This window comes from Leptosomus discolor, chromosome 19 (assembly GCF_034619465.1).
Source record: "Leptosomus discolor isolate bLepDis1 chromosome 19, bLepDis1.hap2, whole genome shotgun sequence".
In the NCBI taxonomy this organism is placed as follows: Eukaryota; Metazoa; Chordata; class Aves; order Leptosomiformes; family Leptosomidae; genus Leptosomus; species Leptosomus discolor.
The window spans coordinates 11359668-11381083 of record NC_141409.1 but is presented as its reverse complement, the minus strand read 5'-3'; the positions used below and the strand labels follow the sequence as shown (position 1 = coordinate 11381083).

Here is a 21416-nt window from a genome sequence, read left to right as displayed (position 1 = left end):
TCAAATTGGGACTACTCTCCCCACCACCCCAAAGCAAACTTCTTTTTAAAAGATATACTTTCTGTGATATTACTTCTTAAATAGCGCATCAGGAAGTACAAACTAGAAGCCATGGGACTGGAAGCAGCAGGTGTCACAAGCTTCTGTTTTGTTTGGGGTTCCAGTCTCCCAAGGGGCTGAACAGAAAGTGAGAGTCTGGCAGCTCCGAGAGTCTTGACTTTGCTAGAAGCTGCCTGCGGAGCTAATGCAGAATTAGAAAGCGGAAGGTCTCGCAGCCAGGAGCTGCAAAGGAGTCAGGCAGATGAGCTGACAGGTGCCCGGGTTTGCTCTAAAATTAATCAAAACTGAAGTTTGTGCAGATTTATCTGACTGACAGGTTCCAACAGAAAAGTTCATTTGCTTTGTTTGCACTAGCTGTAGTCATTATCCCCATGCTCGGCTCATCCTTCTCTCCCCAGACACGTGCTATCCACTGGCTGCAAGATAATTCCTTAAATGAGGAATGGGTCAGATTAAGTGAGCAATCTGCTTCCAAATGCTGACATGATGTAATTTTTATGGATGATAAAAAACTGGGCAACACAAGTGCTTTCCTGTGTAGACCCAGTTTCAGGTCCAACACTTAAGTAGACAAAAACTTTCTGACAGTACTTACTGGCAAAGTGGTTGGAGAAGTCTCTGAAGATGAATGAAATATCTTGTCTGCTTTTGATCCGTGTTTTCTTTTAATCTTCTTATATTCTTTAACTGCATCATCTACAAATTTAGTTACAATTCTTTCTGCTACTCTGTGACAACCGTGAATGCTAAACATATCAAAATCACACAGTAAAACATCAGAAACCTGGGCTGATTGTTCAGATAAGATAGGGACTGAATTGTCTTTGAGGAGAAAGAGTTTCTGATTGTCTCCTTGCGTTAGGCCTTTGCTATAATTCATCGTGTCTTTTTCAAAGGCACTTTTATATTTGTGTTGAGCTGTTTCAGAAAATGCAATTAAAGTGTCAAACAGAAGTTTTTTACTGAGTTCACTTGCAATATCATCAGCAAGTTTATTTCTTTTCTGATCCTCTACCAAGCAACAAACATTTTTGCTTGTGTTTACCTCCTCTGTGTTACCAGTCTTCCTTTTCAGTGGAAGCACATCTGCAAGTATCGCTTGTTTTATTTGTATCAGTTCTGTTTTTTCCTTATCTGATCCCAAGCATCTGAAGTTATTTTGACAGAGGAATTCATTACACTGAGACTGGTCAGAATGTGGAAGCTTTTGCTCTTTCCCAGACAGTGAAGCAATGTGTAACCTAGACTGGTTTCCTTTCATTTCTGATCCCCTTGCACTGTTTGCATCTTCTGCTTTCTGCTCTGTAAGCCCTCCTCCACCCTGCTCATCATCTTCAGAGTATCTGTAGTCTCCTTTGAAGGGTTCATCATCAGAGGAGTCAGAATCTTCACCCCCAGTGTAGTTGGAACCATTTTCATTAGCCCCCAAGAGGTGTGAAATCTCACCAGGTCTGACAAAGATACCACAGCCCTGAGCACACTCAAAATACTTCACCCCTTGGTAAGTTCCAGCATTATCACCTTCAGCTTTGTCGAGTGCAACACCCGCCCAATGGCCACTATCAAAACAAGTCCGTCCTTTGAACATGAGGGTTCCAGGTTGGGTCTGCTTTACTAACACTCTGTCCCCAATTTCAAATGATAATAACGGGTCATCACTGTCCTCCTCAGCGTGGGGTGGTGTTAAGTATGTTTTGCTTTGTTTCAGCATGAATTTAGGGCTTTTACTGGCCTGACCGAAAGAAACAGGATTTGACACAGGCAGAAACTCCAAAGGCTGCAAAGGGGTCTCATGTTCCCCTTGTTGGTATTCTAATATGCTCTTCTTTGCACTGGAAACATCTTTAACTACAGATTGTTCTGAGACACTACCATCATGAGTTGAAAAAGCATCAATTGTCTTTCGATTGAGCAGGGGGAATTCTTCAGGCACAGTGTTATCGGGTAATGGGGGTAATGCATCCATTTTCAGTGATGTATCTTCATCCATACACTGACTGGTCTCTGAGACTGTCATTTGTTCTGGTGGAGGTGGGAAGTCATCCATACCGAAGGTAGAATCACCATTTTTCATTGCATCTGCACCTAAAGGGGGAGGAGGAAGATCTTCACTTGGAAATGACAAATCCCTTTTATCAGAGGATGGCAAGTCAGCACTTCCATAGGACAATACTTCATCGACGGGAGACAGTATTTCTGACAAGGTGTCCCCATCTGTTGGAGGGTGACCCTCATCACTAATAAAAATTGAATCATCTTCGCCTTTGGAAGAGCGGTTCTCCGTTTGAAACAATTGCTTTTCTGAGGAGACAGAAGAAAACAGTCCCCTTCTTGCTTCCTTTCTGGCTCGCCTTCCAGTTGAGTTATTTTGATTTCCTGTGCCCACCCTTTGCAAAGCCTGAAATGAATTGGGTTCTCTACGAACTTCCTCAGAAATTCCCAGCATGGGCATGGACAGAAATGCCATCTTACTGACTTTGCTGGATGCCAGCCTCTCATTCGAAAGCTGTGCATGATTGTTTTTGCCTTCTGAAACTGGCAAGGTTCTTGAAGATAGACATGCTAACGATCCACTAGTTGTAATATCTTTGTCAGCTGGAAAAGGGACAGTGTTCCTAAGTTGGTCAGTAACCAGATCTAGAGGTTTCAGAGAGCCTGTCAGTGGAAACCCTATTAGGTCTCTATTTTGATCCACAAATAAACGGTTAATTCCACCATCCTTTGTCACACTGCTAGTTGTGGAACTAGCTTTCTGCTGTTCATAGATCTTAAATGAGTAAATATCATCACTGCCTGAAGAGCTGGCAACTGCATCTTTACCCTCTTCTGTGATCTCCTGAGAACAGGTTTTGTTTCTGTTGTGTTTTCCCAAGGCATCCAGATGTGTCTCATCCATTCCCTTGGCAGGGTTATCAGATTGGGAGGAACCTGCCGATTTTGTTGTGGAGGCATTTGCTTTGTCTGATGGAATGAAAGAAAGAAAATCAACGCAGCCATGATCTGAAACATGTCCAGGGTATTTCTGGAAGTGTGATGAGGTCGCCGTGCTGTCATCTTTGGGCACTTCCTCATGTTTGTCACTAGGTGATGTTTCTTTTCCATTACCTATTGCTATTAGTGTCTCTTTTGAAACATTAGGAAAAGCATCACCATTGTCATAGACAAACTCTTCTGGGATGCTGACATCTGTGTCCTCTCCATTTTTCATCTCCAATTCAGACTCTGAGACGGAGCTTTCTAAGATGTCAATCCAAACTGCAGACACTTTCTGAAATTCTGGGAGTGAAGATTTGGCACTTCCACATCTCCAAGAGAGGTTGTTTGACTTGGACGATGATTCAGCGAAAGCTAATCCTTCAGAAAATGCTTTAAAATTTAATTCTTCATCAGATGCTTCATGAGAAATACGGTCCAAGTGCTTCAAGCACTGACTAGCGTCCACCTGATGGATCTCATAAGGGACAGGCACTTCCACTTCTTTAACTGCAACATTTACAAGTAAATTTTGTAAATAAATCAGCGTTCCAGAAAAAAATCATGTTATAGAAGAGGTTGCTGACAGGTAACTTTGAGTCAAACCCAGTAATCCTCAACTGTGAATTGTATTCAGAAGACAGTAGCATTAAATACACAGTCAAGATTAGGACTTTAATATCTTTGTACAAAAAGAAGAGAAAAAAAAATCAGACTTTTCAAAGATGAGGAACCCGGTCCTGTAGCAAACAAGCAAATAGAATAGTATCCAAGGTAGTTGATCAGAAGAGTTTGAATGCAGGATTTTCATTAAGATCTCTACTATTTTAGCCCAATAAGTAGCTTCACCCCCTGGTACAAGTAGTAGGCTATTATTGCCTATGGACAGACTCCAGGAAGAGCCATTCCTCAGTCTGTATGGTAAATAACTACAGCAACCCTCCTGGGGAAAGGTATTCCCTACCTTCTGACAAAGGGATTTCAGAAAGTGCTTTTTCATCTGTATGTGTGATTTCCAATTTTCTCTCGGAGTCTGTGCTGAATCTGAAAATACAACGTTATAGTTGGATTAAACTGAAATTACGAAGTGTATGGAAGGCACTGCCATTCAAGAACGTCAATAACATTGAATTTCTTTAGGTGTATTAGCTACCTACAGACAGCACAATGCAAAGTGTTTTAAGTGTCACTTCAGATGGTTTCTGTCTAGCCCAAAGCATTCTGAAGACAATTCCACCCCCCAAACTGATTTCAACACCCTTTCAACTGACTCCAAAGAATTAAATAGCCTAAGAAAACTTGGTGGGGAATGTTTGATGAGTGTGACAACTATTATGTCAAACTTTTATAAAAGGAGTTTTTTTGGGGGTTGATGGTTGGAATTTTTTTGGGGGGTGGGGGTGTCGATTGGGTTTTCTTTGTTGCTTTTTAAGCTATATGAGACAAAAACATCCCAGGCTATCATTCAGGTCTGCCTCCTCTTTCCACAAGAGGACCACACCATGGGCAAGGCAAGGTTTGGCATGACAGTAAGAGAATTGGATCGTAGGACTGAAGATTTTGACCACGACAGATATAGTACCTCTGTTCTTCTAGTGACCTTTCTTTCCTTAGCCAGGTTTTCTCTAACATAGCTTCATTTAAAGTCAGTGTTGATCCTCTTTCACCATCTTCATCATCAAAAGAAAGATCTTTCTTCCATTTCCCAGTCTGCAGAGAGTATGATCAAGAATCACTAAATATACAGGAAACCTAAAGCATACCAGTGAATTGCTACTGGACTTCCCCCAGCCTTAAGGGCAATATTTTAACATGGTACAACAAAAACTCAATACAACTTCAGCTTCTGTGCCTGCAAGCTGAGTCCCAAGCACAGTATCTCCACGCCAATAACGAGGATTTCTTCTGTTGAAAATTTATGTGAGATAAACTAGAAGCTTGCCACATGCCTGAAAGGGACCGCAGGGGTCCAGCTCTTCTTTCAGAGTTTCATGACTTCTCTGCTTCTTGTGTGCTTCCTCCACTATTGGAGACTCATTCTCTAGATCTTCTAAGGACAAGTTAGCATCACCTGAAAGACACATATTATTCAGCACAGAAGGCAGATACAGGGTGGTTCTTTACCTCAGTCACACAAAGTACCCACGACTGCGAGGATCTAAGGCTTGCTGGTAGAGTTTGTGGTGGTGCCTATGCGCTTACACTTGAGGTCATGAAACAGCACAAGACTCCTTGCCAAATACAAAAATAAAGTCAAAACACTAGTGGCAAAGTTGTGGCCCACTGAAGTCCATGGAAAAATTTCTCTTTGACTGAGGGACAGGATTTATTTCAGACAATTCGACCTCCATGTGCTCAAAGCTTTGTTTGAGAACCTAGTTAAGGTGCAGCCTATGCCAAACTTCTGTCATCAAGTGCTCTGGTTTTAAGTGTTAATTACACAAATCTATGGCTTCCCTTACTATGGTATCTAGAAATAAATGTGGAAAAATAGTTCATTAGAGAAAAAAATGAAATATTGCCACAATATATAAATATTTATAATGTAGAGTTTATGCATACCCAGAACTATGTAAATGATATAACTGGTTCATATATAAACAGCCAGTTTTACCTTTTATATCTCCTACTGAGAGCAAGAAATATGAACTGAAGAAAAAACTGGAAACAAAAATAACTCCAGCATGTCCTGATGAAGTCCATCTTCAACTGATCTATGTTCTTTCAAAAAGACCACCCTTAAATTATTTTTTAAATGCCTCAAAAGAGAGTAAATTGTTAATGACACAATCAGAATAAGTTATGATTTTGTTCTGAGGAAGCAGTATAATCATATCTCATAATAAACCTTTGAGAGATCTCCACCATCTTGCCTAGCAGTGATTTATATATTGGGTATAGCGAGCGAGACACTTAGGTAATAAATGAGAAGATTGTCTCTCTTTCTGTCTGGATTAAAGTTTGATTGAAGTGGTTGAAACAGATTGGACATAATAGCATTAAATATGATTTACCAGTTCCTTGAAGAGTATTTTCTGCCTGAACTAGGCATAAGTTACACAGAGTAGAAAGCATCCCCAAGCCTTTCACCGTGAACTTGCTGTCACATGGATTAATATCGTCATTGTCTTTAGGACCTATCTTTGGGTTTGAAATAAGTGCCTTTTCCTCCGGCACAGATTCCTAGAATGTAAATATTTGAGACAGAGTTAATGGCCTAAGGGAAAAGGACTTTTCTGGTGGAAAGAATAGTTAAGAGATCAGAGATTAACTCCACATGTTCTCACTGAGATATACAAGTGCATATGAACTCCTGTGCATATATACCCGTGTTGAGGCTGTGTCACTGGTGGGAGGAACTAGTCATTGCAGCTGCTGTAGGGAAATTACAGTTTACTGCTCCAGGGACAGGGTTGGAGTCTCCTGAAGCAGCACAGCACTTACCCCCATGAGATGGCTTAAACACATTGTCACCGTTAACAACGCAGGGAAAATGGAAGGGGAGGGAAGGTTGTGGTAAACCAGCCCGTGCCAAAACTTAACCTTTAGCTGAAGTGCACATAATCAACGCACAAGACTGATTTTTAATTGGTGTTCATAACCGCCAAATGAGTCTTGTGCTGGTCCTGTCTTGAGACAAATATTACCTGGGGCACCGTTTCTGTAGGCAGAAGTAGAATTCCAGAGGTGATCCTTACCTGAAAGGCATGCTTTGTGTCTGCTCTTGTAGTGGGTGTGGATATAGGTTCATCCATTCTAGCCAAACTTGCATGTTCCAGAGGTAACAAGACACAATCCTGAGAACTGAGCTCTGAAAGGTACATTAAGTTACATTTCCAATGCTGCATTTTTTTTCCATTAATAACGCAACTAAACTTTTTTGTTTAGCTCAGTCAAAAACACCTAAAGATATTTAGTTTGAGTAATCTAGTTTTGCCCTACAGATTCCTTGGCATACCCCCAGAAGATGAAAGGACCCATGAGCTTGTTTATCCAGTCATCACCTTACATATCATCCAGTTACAGGGCAGCAACTGTAAAGCCCACTGCCAGGAATTTCTACAGTCTCTCTTTGTCTTCATCTACGCATAGCTGCTACCTCAACTAAACAACTTACACCCTTGCTACCCCTTCCTGCTAATCCTGAACAGATCCTGGTACCAAAACCCATGCTGGAGGTAGCCAAGGAATAGGTCAACATCACAAGTTCTCTCTCATGGGCTAATTAGCTCAATCGTGTCTTCTGAAAGATCATTGGAACCGCTCCAAAGCACAGCTGAGACTTCAGCTTTTGCCCTAAGTCGTTCAGTTTGACTAAGTGGTCACAAACATGGTTTGCTACAGAGGTCGTCTTTATGGGGTACCTGCATTTTTGCAGTCTTTAATCATAGAGACCAAGCCTCTGGTTGGACTAGTAGCACCACACACTGTCTTGGCCACCATTTCAGACGCATCAGGACCTCGCACACCAAGAGACTGCTCCAAACCTGGGGACTCCTCGGCCTGTTTCTGGTGTTGTACCAGTGTTTTCTTCTCAGCAGAAAAGCTGTAAGGAGTTGGTCAAGGAATTAATGATCTGGAGTTGTTTTGTGCTCCTAAGTTAATTATGACAAATCTATGTGAAGTCAATAAAGGTATGAATTAAATGCTTCTGGTAGTGCTTGATAGTACCTGTCGAGTGCTCACATGCACATGTGTTTATAAATCAGCAAATTAGTAAAGCCAGAAGCACTCTGAATAGTGTATTTCCCCATTCCCCTCCTTCTCATTTGGTACTGTATTTTATATAGTCAGGTTTCTAAACTTCATAGACAAGAACAGGAGGAAAACGAAGAAATCGGCACTGAAAAGGCAAAACCAGGGTCAAATTCTGAACCTGTATGCTTCCTCCATCTCCAATCAATTATACTGTATCAGATTCCTACAGATCTCACTGATTTTAAATATAGCATGGCAACTTTATGGACATTTAGGACATCAGCTACCGACCGTGGTGGTGACTTTGAACTTTCTAAGCAGTCTCCTTACAGCAAAAGGACAAGGCAACACAACTGATACTCACAGGCTTTTCTGTTAATGGTACAAGGTCTAGAATACACAGTTGAGTAAGTTATTCCATCCAGAAAAAACAGTGATTGACATGTGGGGTTTGGTTTTGTTGTATTTTTTTTTAGTACAATTTTTCTCGAACAGATTAAAACAACAATATGACAGTGTCTAGGAGCTAAACCCCTATTCTTTTTTTTTTAGATGTGAAAACAGCAGGCCCATAAAGTATTCAACACCACTAATGTTTAAGGACTTCAAAATAAGTATCCCAATTCAGAAGATACATTCCCAACTCTCAGCTAAAAGCTTGTCCATTTATAACAAGTTTCTGTATTCCTTGTTTCTAATATTTAATATCCATTAATAAAACCCCAAACCAGCAGCTTTCTCTGCATGTTGGTAATTTGTTCACAATTTCAGGTTGCTTTCATTTTTAAAATTATTTCCCAACTCTTCCCGTTCCCTTACATCCCTGCTTATTAACTATCTTGCTGGTCAGTATAAAATAGGAACATACCTGCACCAGTAGATAGAAAGCACAATTACCACGCTGCACTTTGGCATGGGAAAGGGATCTGTACACAATCCCGCAGCAGCCAGAGCCTGGATGCATTGCGAGTTCCACCAGGCCTTGTCTGCTCTAGACTGACACTAATATTCACTGTTCTCCTATGAGCAGGCTTGTCAGTAATAAGAAGTGAAAGCACAGCCAAGAAACCTTTTAAAGATTTCTGTGGCTTGTAATCAATAACGCCATGAATTATAGATCAGTTCCGTGCAAGGATTTATTTGAAAGCCTTTCCCCACGGGGACTTCAGTAAATGCACAAACCTGACTCACCCGTCTGCTAAAGGTCTGGGTAACACTGAATGAAAGGGGTTGTTGGTTGGGTTTTTTTTTTTTAATTCATGTAAATGTATGTTTGTCTTTGACCGCATTTGTGGGGGTTTTTTCTGAAGCAAACTAGATTTTTGTTCATCTGAGCCTGCTTTGGAAGACTGCAGTTCTGAGCAGTGTGGATGCTGCTGGGTCCTCATCTGCACTGTTCAGCTCCGCCAGCCCAGCGGGAAGCGGGTGGGGATGGTGGGGATACAGCGCCTGGGGAAGAGGAGAGCAGCGCTTCCTCAGCACAGCCTGGCTGAACTCCCGAGCTGCCTCTGACAGTGGGTGTTTTACAGGACACCTCTACGCTTCAGTTTAAGCACAAAATTAAGCCCCACATAGTACAAAAGCCTTCTGTGGTTAAACCCCGAGTGAAACACAAACCCGCTCTGAGGGGTTAAGTGATACATAGGCTTAGTGCCAGAGGATGACAAAGGAGCAAATTTCACCAATTAAATCAATACATTTCTATTCATTTTGTATGGGTATTTTGAAGTTTAATTAGTATATAGTTGCAAAGTGCTTTGAGCTTGTAGTTAAAAGCCATCATGAAAGTGTGAGTTATCATTAGCAGTTGTGTGGCATCATTAAAATTATCCTGGTTATTAATACTATGTAAATTAAACTTGCCTAGACCTGGTGTCAAAGCTACCTTTGTTTCTAACATCACAGTGACAGGCCCCAGTCCCACAGACACAGATAACACTGCTTAACATTTTATTGTGCAGATAATCGTAGTGAAACATTTACCTGCTTGCACAAAAATGCAGAGTTTAATATTAATTTGTAAAGCCTGCCAGGACTGGCTTTCTTAAAGCAGAGAGGATTATGTCTGCAAGAGCATGGAGCCATTCTAAGGAGAGCACAACTGCCTTAGGAAGAAGTATTACTCCCCACTTTTGCACACAGGATTAAACGGTGTGTTATTCAGTGCAGCCCCTTCCATGTGCAATAGTAGTGGTATGGAAAGGATCTCCAGCTACAGATCCAGACACCTCAGCGTGCTTGATGCTGTTGACGTACCTTGCAATAAGCTGGTCCCTGTCCTGAGGAGCTTACCACTGAGGGCACCAGATGGTAGGTTGGACACACAGAAGACACAAACAATGAGGCACTATGGGTCAGCATGATAAGCAGTGATCTTGATGCATCCACTGCTTGAACACGGGTGGATGCATCAAAACTTAGTACACAACTCCATCTTGGGAGCATTTAAAGCTCACGGTTATCTAGGACATAACTACTTCCATCTTCTCCACTGGACTGGGTCTTCAGCTGTCACTGTGGAAAGGGTTTTACTTACCCCTCGTATTTCTTGATTTGTTTATTCTTTAGCTGGACACAATGCTCTCTGTTCCCTGAGAGATCAGTCCTTTCTGGGTGGGCTGTAGACTCTGCTGAAGCGGAGCATAACTTTGAGCTAGACATCGGTCTCATTGTTTTCAGCTTTGTTCCTTCTTCAGTTGCTAGGCTCCTTGTAAGCTAAAAGGAATAAGTAACAGGTTTCACCTGGGTTCCTTAGCTGTACTGTCAGCTCTGACTTCAGCTATTATTGACTCAAAAAGCCCACCGAGACATCTAGTGACTGTGACTTAATAACCTCTTGCTTCCCAGCCAAGTTACGCAGCTTTTCCTGGAGCTGTGCTGTTGAATGCTGCATCATTAAGATTTCTCTTTGCTGCTTTAATAAAAGCTTTCTTTCTTGATGGGCTGCCCTGTAGATGTTTTGCAGGTGCTGGATTTCTGCCTAAGCAAAGCAGAAAAAAAGGAGCATGAGAGTCAAGATAAAAAGAGAGCTGCTTAAAACTGTGTATAGTGTTTTTTAACATAAGGCAACACTATCACAAAACATCCTAAAAAAGAAATTAAAAAAAATAAATATGCAGCTTTTGTTCCTTTTTGTAAAAATTTTTTGGCAGTTTTATTTTTCACTAGCACTGACTGGCAGTTACCTGTGAAAACTGATGGCAGGTAAGGGGATATTTCACTGCCTGAGAGAGGGGGGTGCCTGAGAGGTGAGACCTTTGGAAATTATCTTGATCTCATTCAAAACTACAGGATTCTTGTGGTTTGTACTCTGCACAGGAATTCCTTGAAGTAAAGGAGAGGCTTGTACTACATAAAGAGTAGGACAGAAATTTTCTGACTACCAAGTGTAATTATGAGCCCAGTATTCCTCTCGGTAGCAGGGGAACTGAGACTATAAAATTAGCTGTCAGATTAATTTAATGTATTTCAACATCAGAAGCATAAATCTGCATAAATCACTGGAAACCTACATTATATGGCCTGTTTGTTATGGCACAAATAGAAAAATTCACAACAACAGCAGAGGAGCAGGGGGGAAAAAAAAAGTGTTTTCTTTTCTCTAAGATTTACAAACTGCTGACTTTGGCACAAAAACCCCACCTCCCTGAATGTAGGAAGCAAAGCAGAATCATGCATGTGAAATAACACTGGTGACTTCTTTTTTTAAAAAAACCAAACCCCACTTGCTCCAATAGCTCCAGGCACCTCCCCACGTTGCACCCTCCCGCTGCTTATAAGATGAAATCCAACTCCCTTGCTGCAGTGTTACCTGCTCCTGTTTCAGCTCCGTTAGGATTTTGTGCTGCTTCGCGGCCATGGCAGAAGCTCCCTTACTGTCTTGCAGGTTTTCCAGACAGCTGGAGACCAGAGAAGGATGGGGATCACAACTGGATAGTTAAATGCCATGAATGTAATGATCTTCAGAAAACAGTGACAGGGATAAGAGCAAAGCTCCTCTCAAAGCAGCTGTAAAAGCAGCAGTAGCTGTGGAAGGCTCTGCAGAAAGTTCTACTAGACTTGGAGGACATCTCACTGCCTTGGGGCTGTGTTGCCTGGACGTCTCCCAAGGCAGCTGGACTTCCCTGAGCACTCAGTACACAGCACCAACGGGTGAGGGATGCCATGAACTGGGGGGCTCAAACTGCACCTCGTGGTGGCTGCAGGAGGGAGCTCAGCTGGGCTCTGGAGAGAATAAAGCTGTGCAGGCTCCTCTGCTTCTGCATTACCTGCACCTGCTCTGCAAGGGAAGGGTTTTATATTTGTTCTCTTCCCCCAAGCCAGGACAGTTGCTCTTCCTTTGAGCAGGCAGCAGCACCTCTGCCTCTTGCTGGAGGACCCGTCCCCATCAGGGCAGGTCTGTGGTGTCCTGCCCACATCTCACCGTTTCTGGTGGTCCAGCCAGGCCAGCTCAGCCCTGGCTTTCTCCCGGAGAGCTTTTTTGCGGAGCTTGAGGAGGGCAGCCTGGTGTCGAGCTCGCAGCTCTTCCCCCCTCAGACACTGCTCTGCCATGGCCAAGCTGAAGCGGCAGAAGGTGCTGGAGCCTCCGTAGTGTCGGCCGACATCGCTCCACTGGGGACAGAGCAGAGCGCCGTCGTTATCCGAGAAGCATCGTGCGAGTGACAAGTTTGACACAGGAGCTAAAAGCCAAAACAACCCCCCCAACCACAACACCCCACACACGAACACGTGAGCTGATGTTACCCGGCTGTTGGAGCTGGCCTGCTCACTGCTCTCTCCAGAGTCATCCCCTGCGCAGGTCTCCCCGTGGGGCGAGTTCGCCGGAGGAGTCAACAGATTCGAGGTTTGATGGTCATGCAGCCGCTCCCTGTGCTCTGCCAACAGGGATCCTAGGGAGAAGATTTGAAGTCACCATAAGTAAATGGGTTTTTTTAACAGAAGGGAAGAGACCCCCAAAATGGTTCCCATGCTACATGAGTCAGCGTCCATTCCTGGATTTAAGGGCCCTTTGCAAAGGCTCGGCAGCCGGGCCCGCGCGCTGCCCTCAGCCCCAGGAGTCACCCCGCAGCTGTTCACTGACAGCAGCAAGCCGTGAACACTGACCTCGCTTTCCAGTGAGATCATGGTAAACAGGTAAAAAGAAAAAAGGTGCCTGTAAGCAGGGTAATAACTCTCAACTCCCAAGATTATCTCCTGTGGAAGGGTCAGGAGTACAAAGGGAGATTGCTATGGTTTAAGTATGCGTAACGAATATAAGTATTTAGGTCAAAATTTTCAAAATGTTAGCAAATTAATGAAATTTGCGGTTACATGTTCCAGCCCCAGCTGTGCTATTTCTCATGCTCTGCTATAAAATGTTGGGTTTTGCCCAATGCCACCAAATCCTTTAACTTAGTGTTCACCTTCTTGAAGCCCTGAGCAATATGAACCCCTTCCTCTCAGAAGTTTTCTTGCTTCCTCTACTGTGGGATCCACTGGACTCTGACCTCTTTCTGTCTTCAATGGGGATTGTTTCAGTGAATGCATCTCTTGAGTCCTGAGGGTAAGAAAACAAGGAAATATTTTCTTATTGCAGTCAGAGACAGTATTTCAATTCCTATCTCTCATAGCAAAGTCCCCTATGGAGGCTGAATCTCTTTCAAAGTAGCATGATGCTCATTTTTATGCAATATTGGAAGTTTCACCTGTGCAAAGGTTCCTTTCTAGTAATTGTATACGTAAGACTCTAGAAGCAATTCTCAAGTCTTTGATCTATGCCACTTTAAATGAACATAGAAAAGTACAAATATAAAATTCTCATTCATGCCAAGGTATATAATGGTAAAAAAAAAGAGGAAAATTATACTGTCACACAAATTTCAAAGGGGCTTCTACCTTTTAAAAAATGCAAAATCTCCCACAACATTGCAAAGATGTTTATACTACAGTTTGTGCACAAATCAGAGTAGAAAGTCTGTGTCACAGAGATAGACACTTCACAGCAGAGATCTGAATGCATGAAACAGTTAGGCCATAGTCCTGTAGATAATGTGACAACCAAGTAAGCTGTTCTTAAGTGGCTTGAAGTGAACATCCGTTTTAGAGACAACACAGTGCAAATGCTTTAGTGCCCCAAGTCATTCATACAGTCAAATCACAGGCTAAGCCATCGGAGTGTCTCGTTGTATGTTGCCTTCTGTACCTGCCAGCTGCATTGTCACCTTCTGATTGGTGTCCTCTCCGTGGTTGCTCTGCATGGCCCAGCCCTGGCACAGAAGGGTAACTGCCTTTGGAGCTGCTGCGCTCCTGCAAACACAGAAATTGTCCATAGACCTCAACAATCGGTTTGAAAGGCAAAACTTTTAAGCCTTCTTCCCTCATCTTCTTGGGAAAGCCATTCATTGTAGATAATGCTTTTCATATGCCAATAAATTGTAGGGAGTTGGATTAACTAGTGAGCTGGGTACTTCTCACAGCGAATTAACTGCGTATGGAAGAAAGGTAGTATAAGAGCTCACAAACTGTTGTGTATGTAGAGCTGTTTTCATGGGAGTCAGGGTACTTTAAAAACATAGAGGCCACTTCTGTTTGAGCTGTTCAAACATACTGAAGACATTAATTAAGCTAAAGCATCCTCCAAAGCAAATTCTCTCAACAATGTAACGAGAGCTTGGAATCACACATGAGATTTGAGCTTGTGTTCGTGCATGTGGGGTTAAATTCTTATTCTAACAAATAGACACTGAAGTCCATCAGTTCCTAGCTGACTTCAGAATCTGAGGCTAGAAAGTAAACCTCAAATAAGCAGCATGCTAATTTTTTTTTCTTATTAAAAGATACTTTTTTGGCCAAGATTAGCATCTCGCTAGGCTCTCATGTCTATCTCTCGAGGACTTAAAAACCCTTCTCTTGATTTTACAGCAAAACCAGCCATAGACAGCAGAAGCTGCAGTACCCAGGTGATTTCAGATCAACAGTCCAAACAACAGCCTAAGGGACTCTGTTACCTGAGAGATCTGGGCACTTCCAAAATCTTACTCTGACCTACAGTTTTTATCAGTTAAAAAACCCCTTTTGATTAAAGGGCTCTAAGTGAGAAAAACCCCAACACACAGCAGTGGGGACTGGAGGAACATTTTGCTGAATCCAGAAGTGCTAACACAGGATCTGGAGTGACGACTTACCTCTGAAGTGTGCTGAAGCAGGTCACTCAGAAACCTCTGGCTTTCTTGAACTTCTAGCTTTGCTTTCTCCCTCAGCACCGTAAGCTGCTGTTTCTGCTGGAGCTGATGGACCTGCGTTAGGAAACAAGATGCTATAAATGATGTTTTTAACAAAGTCACATGATTCCTCAGAGCTGGGGGGCAAAGGGCAGCAAACTCCAAGAGAAGGCAGCACAGGTATTGTGCAGCCAACCCCGGTCGCACCCTGCTGCCTTCGGAAGGCAATGCAGATGCTTGCTTTGGCTGCAGCACAGCGAGGTTTCCTACCCACCAGTGCTAGACTGGCCTCTCCAAATAGCAAATTAAGACTGACCCCTCTCCTTTAGAGCTACCTGGAGTTTATAAACCTAATGCCGAGTCAGCTGATGCAACTGATTGTAGCCTAAACACACCTGAATTTGGGGATAGGTTTCACCTTTTCATGGGGATAGCAGAACTCGAATTGCTCTTTGCTTGTTGCAGAGGCTGCTTACTGTACCTTGAGTTTGTGAGCCAGTAGTAGGGAGGTTTGCCTCAAATTGTGCAGATGGCTCCTGTATTCCTCTTCTGGTGCTGTGTAGCTAGGATCTCCCTCACCTGCAGAAGCTTGAGAAATAGATGGGAAGAGTCACCATTTCTTAATTAAAAACAATAAAAAAAATATTCCGTACTACTTTTAATAGGTGCCAGCTGAAGAAAGTATCAGAGTTTACCAGAGGGAGGCAATGGAAGCAGATTACCTCCAGATTCCAGTAAAAATGTGTTTCTATGCTGTCAAAGTCCTCGGGGATTTAAGCATTTGCTAAGTGTATTGCCAGCAGGGCTGGCTTGCTGGGTCACCACTGATGCCAGCACACCTTGTAAACAATCTAACGGTACCGTGGTATTTTCAGTGGGGTACCAGGCCATCTGCTTCTCTGCATTCTTTGCTGCATTTCAGGCCTGACTGTACTTCTCAAAATGTGCCTGAGTCCTAATACATAGGCTTAAATGAGGGATCAGCAAAAGGGGGAAGGGGGATGTGTACATCATTCCTAACTGCATTTTCTTTTTGAATCCTCCCTGGGCCTATTTTTGGAAGCCTCCCAAATCTGACATCTGCCTTTATTCCTCGAATAACTTTGTGCATACGTTCACTTCTTCTGCCATATCTGCAGGAGGAAAAATGTCACTACCTACATCTTGTCAATAAATCTGTTTTAGCATAAAGTCCTGCAAGTATTGGGGAGAGGGGAAGAGCTGGGACTCAAGAGGGACTATGCCAGGGAGGAGAAGGACTGGGGAGCAATTCCCATTCTAAGCCCAAAGTCCAGAGTGTGGGTTATGGTCACTCTTGTTCCCACTGCTCCTTTGCTGCGCCAGCAGGATCAGACCCACCGGTTACAAAAGAAGAACAGCTTCCCAACCTGGTCGCCTCCTTGGGAACTCTAGCAGCATCGCGTGTGCCCCCTCCATCCTGCAGCTTCTCCCTGTACAGGGGCGCAGGCTGGATTTCTCTCTTTTGTCACGGGGGCACACACTCGTGGAAAAAAGCTTTTGCTTTTAAGTGGGGAAAAGAACTCTTGTTCCAGATGCACCTATTTCACTGCCACTTCCTTATTGTAACTCTCCTGTCTGTCTTTTACAGTACAGGTGATGTAATGTTTACCAGTGATGTGGTCTTGGCTGCGTTGAGCTTCTCAGATGAACTGCTAAGCTTCTGCAAACAGGTTGTGTGTTTACTCTGTGCTGTGGCTCTGTCACAGCAACCAGAGTCATAAATGAATTGGAGTGTGGGTCATAAATAGAAATAGGTTTGACTTGGAAACTCGAGACAGAATCTGTATCCCTGTCCAGACGGTCTGAATCCAAATTACCCCGTGCCTCAGGATAAGCCCGTGACGTGCAAGGTTTGTTTTTGCTTTAAATACCGAGGGAGCTTTAACACGGAAGCGGCAGACGTGGGCTTCTTTGCACGCCAGGGTGTGTTTTGTGTTCACATGGATGTGAGTGAAATAAAATGTTAATATGCATCGAGCCTGATGCAGGTTTTCTATTGGAATGGTGCTGTGTTTTGATAAACAGCTTGATGGCAAATTTCACTTACCTCTTACGATGTTACTACAGGAGGCTTTTCTTAACCCCCCCACTTTTCAGAATGAAGGGCCTGGATGAAAATCTTATCTTTTATTTCCGTAATGTGTATCTCCTAGTTCTGGAGGGTTGTTTGAAAAGGCAAAATCATACTCAATTAGCTAGAAATCACATGCCCAATGAAGAGTTCATACTTTTAAAAATATTTTTTGTTTTACTCCAATCTTTCTGATTTTGAGGGCTGATTCAGACTCTTTAATGCTTATGGTTACCAGAGATGATTTTGTGAAATGGTATATTTAGGAAAATCTTGTGGGTGAAAGAGCTGTTTTTTCTACAGGGAAGTTTTGTTACTGGTTTTAAGCAATGTAATGGAAAAAAAGACAAGTGAACGGTTCTTCAGCAGGTATACAGACACCTCACCACTTTCAGAAGCCAGATGAGGATGCCTCCTTCGATACTAACAAATAAGGTCATTTTATATAAAAATGTTTACAAGCTGAATTTACTGATGCTAAGTTGTCTGGGTAGCTTTTAATACTAGTATCTGGGCCATTCTGAAGTATGGTAATCTATTGGGATATAGTTTAAAACTGGCAAGTATTTTCAATTTGTGCCTCAAACTGGACAATGTTGTTGTTGTTCTGCTCAAAGCCCGACCAATGGTGCTGATCTCAAAGTGAATACAAAGTTTATTCTGATCTCTTTTCACTTCTATTGAAGACAATTTTCCTAATTGTGGCTATTTCCAGATGCATTTCTTGCGTTGCAACATCCTGCATTAAAGAAAATACCATCTGGCTAAACTTCACGTCCTCTTACGTTATGATGAATGGCGTTTTACTGCATACCCAGATAGCTTCACTGTACATACGCTCAGCCTTTTTTAAAAAAATGCTATTTATTAAATCACTTTCCGCTGCACCTGCAGAATCTCGGTAAAGCCCTGTAGAATCTCTGTGACACATAATTAAAAAAGCCGGGCTAAAAGTCTCATTTTTCTAATCACTTGAAGCTAGGCAGAAGCACTTACTGCTGCTTTACTCAAGGACAGCTTTTTCTCTTTCTGCCCATGTCAGCAATCAGTCCAAACCAGTTATTACAAAAATACATACTTGCAACTTTAGGTGTAAGCGCCACTTTGACTACGTTATTGCCTGGAGGTGTGTGAAGATGGGGTGTAAAGAGTCCTGAAATGCTGCTGTGGGATGGAGCAACAGATCCAGAAGGAATTGACCTATTTGACACCCAGGTCAGGGCAATCCTTCCCCTCTCCAAAATTACTGTGCTAGGTCAATTGCTTTATTATTGTAGGAAGCTTTTCAGGAAAAAGACGGGATGGGTGAAATCCCACCCAGGCATTTCAGGACTTCGTTAGTGTGCAGGAACCGAGCTGTAGCGGTGCCAGGTAAATGGAGATACAGAAAAGAGGTTTGCTACCTCCTGAGCACAGCTGAGCTACGCAGCGCAGGGGAACAGGATGGCTGTTTGGCCCTTCTTCAGCAAGGCCTGTGAGCCAAGAGCAAACCCTAAGCAAGACACTCTAAACTTGAAGGCTCTGCTTGTTTACTCAGGAAAATCAATGGGCTGATCTGCATTCTTGAGTACCTTGGCGAATCTGTATTTCCACACCTGCTGAATCAGTTTCTTCTCTCCTCTATAAATACGTCTGGTATCCCACTTGTCATTGAAGAGTAACTGCTTGCTAAACAAGGGGATTAATGTGGCCTGTGCTGCTCCTGTCCTCTGCATATTTTGTGTTTATATCTAAATCCTCTAGCGCGGAGGGTTGTCTGGAGTTCAGCTTCCAGCCAGATGTTGCAGCACATGGCAAGATCTCACCCTGCTGCTGCCCCTTCCACGTGTGGCACGTCACACGCAGAGCAGCAGAGCCGCTCTCGCACCAGGCTAGCGAGAGAGAGGTGGGCCTGAATCTGGACCTAACCAGAACCCTGAATTTCCATGGAATGTTCCTTCTAGTGCTCATCAATCATACTGAATTCACTCGAGCCACTACACTTGTAGTATGGATACCAAAGCCCCAAGCTGTGTGGCAGAGCACCCCTGGACTCCACAGAGTGAAAAATGCGCACACGTGTCCGCATGCTTTGCAGCGGTATTTTACAAGTAACAGCATGGGGTAGTGGCGTGGAGAGCAATAGAGCCCTGACTTCTTGTGCACACACAGGCTACAGGATCATTTATCATAGAAGTGCAAATACAGACTCTGAAGGTATGGAAAGAAACCAGTTCAGAGGGAGAAAACTGATATCAAAGGAAGTGCGAGCAATTCTCAAGAGCAATTCCTGTGTCAAGAAGGATGCTGTGCTTCAGCGCTGCCGCCGTTGCGGACTGCTTTGGAGAGGTTTGAAGGCTGATGGTGGAGCTCACTGAAGCTTCACCAGGCAGAAGCTTTGTAAGATACAAAAGACAGTGTAGGATTTTGGAGCGAAACATGAAGAGCTGTCTTATTTCAAAACTATCAATCAGAGGACAATTAGCTGAAACCATGCTGCTACACTTTGCTGATTCCACTAATTTAATTGTTTCTCCCTCTGCTAGAAGCAAGAAGGCAGCTCCCTCTAGTGATACGAGAAAATATGTCAATCAGCAGTTAAGGGGAAAGAGGTTACGTAAAAATATATTTTCTTTGTAATCCAGGTTAAAATTCTGCATTTTAAGAATAATGGAGAGCATTCCTTGCTTTCCTAATGCAAATTACTTTAAATCGGTAACCATGCTTAAGATTCAACGTTTAGAAAATGCTTTTTTAACAATTAATTTCAGCTTAAAACTTGTTATCTCTCAAATACAAAAAAAAGAAACAAAAGTCTGACCCGATGAAATGAGCTTTCGGGCTCATTTAGTCCAATCTGGCTCGTAGTCCAATCACAAGGCTGTAAGAAGGGGCACAGGTGAAATCTTTTTTAAATCGACTAGTTCCCTTATTTAATAGCAGTACGGAAACCTGGGTGCTGTGGATTCAGAGAGTGTGCTGCAGTAGCAAGGAAAGCACAGCTCATCTGTGGAAGAGACCTGGCAGGAATGGTGGAAAGATTTTATGTAGTGGTGTCTCTGAGGTAAGCAAAATGTGCAAACCCTGTCCTCGTCAGCTCACGTGGTTGTTCCAGGTTTTGTGCCTAAACTGATGAGAGACGCGTGTAAGAGCTCTGTGAAATACTTTCCAGTCTGTGTTCATCACAGCATGTGTTTATTATAGCATTTGCAGTTCTGGATTTTATACTGGCTGTGTTTAAAAAGAAAATTCAGGACAGGTTCACTGTCTTACTCCAGGCAGTAAATAGTTATAAATAGTTTGTGGGTATCTCCTTCTTCTACTCTGCTTTATTACGTTTGAAAATGAAAGTTGTTGTTTTGCCAACTATGCTACAGAAAGCTGTCCATGTCTTTGGCGCAGCAATTAGCGGTTAGGTGATGCGTGTCTCTTAAAGGTAAACATTTCTGCTTTGCAGCAGTTGTGTAATTGCACGTCATTATGCTGCATGTGCACAGTGACTTCTGTGTTCTGGGAAAGAGAACAGAATCCGCTGCTGGTGTGGTGCATTCTAGCGGACAATAGAGCCTTGCGTCTGAATGCCCTTTTCCTGGGACGAGTGGTGAACAGATCCACTTGTGACCCATATTTCAAAACCACATTGTCGTCAGAATGACAGGTCTGTGCCTCATCTGCAGCAACATGGCCCGTAGTGGAACTGCTGGCTCACAGTCAAACCTTGGGCTCGAGCTCACTCAAACGCTGTCAGCTCCTGCCAGTGCTCAGAGAAGGTAGAGGCTTCTCCTGGCAGAGACACCAGGCAGCAGTTCCTATTGTTCATGTGGTGAATAGTGGATGGCAGGGTCTTGTTGTCAGATAGCTTCCAGAATTGGGGCTCTTAGTGGTTAATATTAAATAATACAATGTCTTTCACTTATGGTAAACACTTCAGACAACAGACTTACTGTCCAATCATGTAAGATGCCCTCCTAGTCCCTGGGGAGTGGGGAGAAGCATAGCAAACAATGCTGGCTTCTCCACCACCTCAAAATCCAATATTATGTATAAAATTTTGTGAGGAAAACAATGAAGAATCCTTAATAAGAGGAAAGGCTTTTTGTAAGTACCCTCTTTGAGGAAAGGTTATCTGATCTTGTTCTTTTGTCTCAGAAAAGCCCTTAAAACAATGCACCATCTGCTACTGTTTGGTGGAAGCGAGCAGAGACCTCTTCAGACAGAGCGGCCTGCATGCTACTGTTTGCCATTTAACCCTTTCGGCCACAAACTTTCCCTTGTCTCTGCGCAAACATTTGTTCTGAGCAGGAGCGGCGATGCCCTGCACCCCACCCTTGCCTTGGCCAGCCCTGCAGGATCCCTCAGCAGACCTCTCCAGTCAGCCTGCATCCTTCGTTATCCCCTGTAACTGTTCTGTGCCT

At 43.2% G+C, this 21416-nt stretch overlaps 1 protein-coding gene across 1 annotated transcript in view; it reads right to left on the bottom strand.

Moving 5' to 3' along the window:
• CCDC187 (coiled-coil domain containing 187) overlaps window positions 1-21416 on the bottom strand; it is a 42462-nt gene that overhangs the window by 2461 nt on the left and 18585 nt on the right. Inside the window, exons 13-28 of the mRNA XM_086475826.1 lie at window positions 15412-15504; window positions 14895-15005; window positions 13913-14016; window positions 13134-13267; window positions 12475-12620; window positions 12155-12342; window positions 11543-11630; window positions 10535-10711; window positions 10268-10446; window positions 7398-7579; window positions 6732-6844; window positions 6048-6216; window positions 4965-5104; window positions 4691-4728; window positions 3998-4041; window positions 656-3543 (exon numbers count right to left, since the gene is read on the bottom strand). Of these exons, the coding sequence (XP_086331952.1) occupies window positions 656-3543; window positions 3998-4041; window positions 4691-4728; window positions 4965-5104; window positions 6048-6216; window positions 6732-6844; window positions 7398-7579; window positions 10268-10446; window positions 10535-10711; window positions 11543-11630; window positions 12155-12342; window positions 12475-12620; window positions 13134-13267; window positions 13913-14016; window positions 14895-15005; window positions 15412-15504 (4794 nt within the window). The remainder of the gene's footprint in view (window positions 1-655; window positions 3544-3997; window positions 4042-4690; window positions 4729-4964; window positions 5105-6047; window positions 6217-6731; window positions 6845-7397; window positions 7580-10267; window positions 10447-10534; window positions 10712-11542; window positions 11631-12154; window positions 12343-12474; window positions 12621-13133; window positions 13268-13912; window positions 14017-14894; window positions 15006-15411; window positions 15505-21416) is intronic.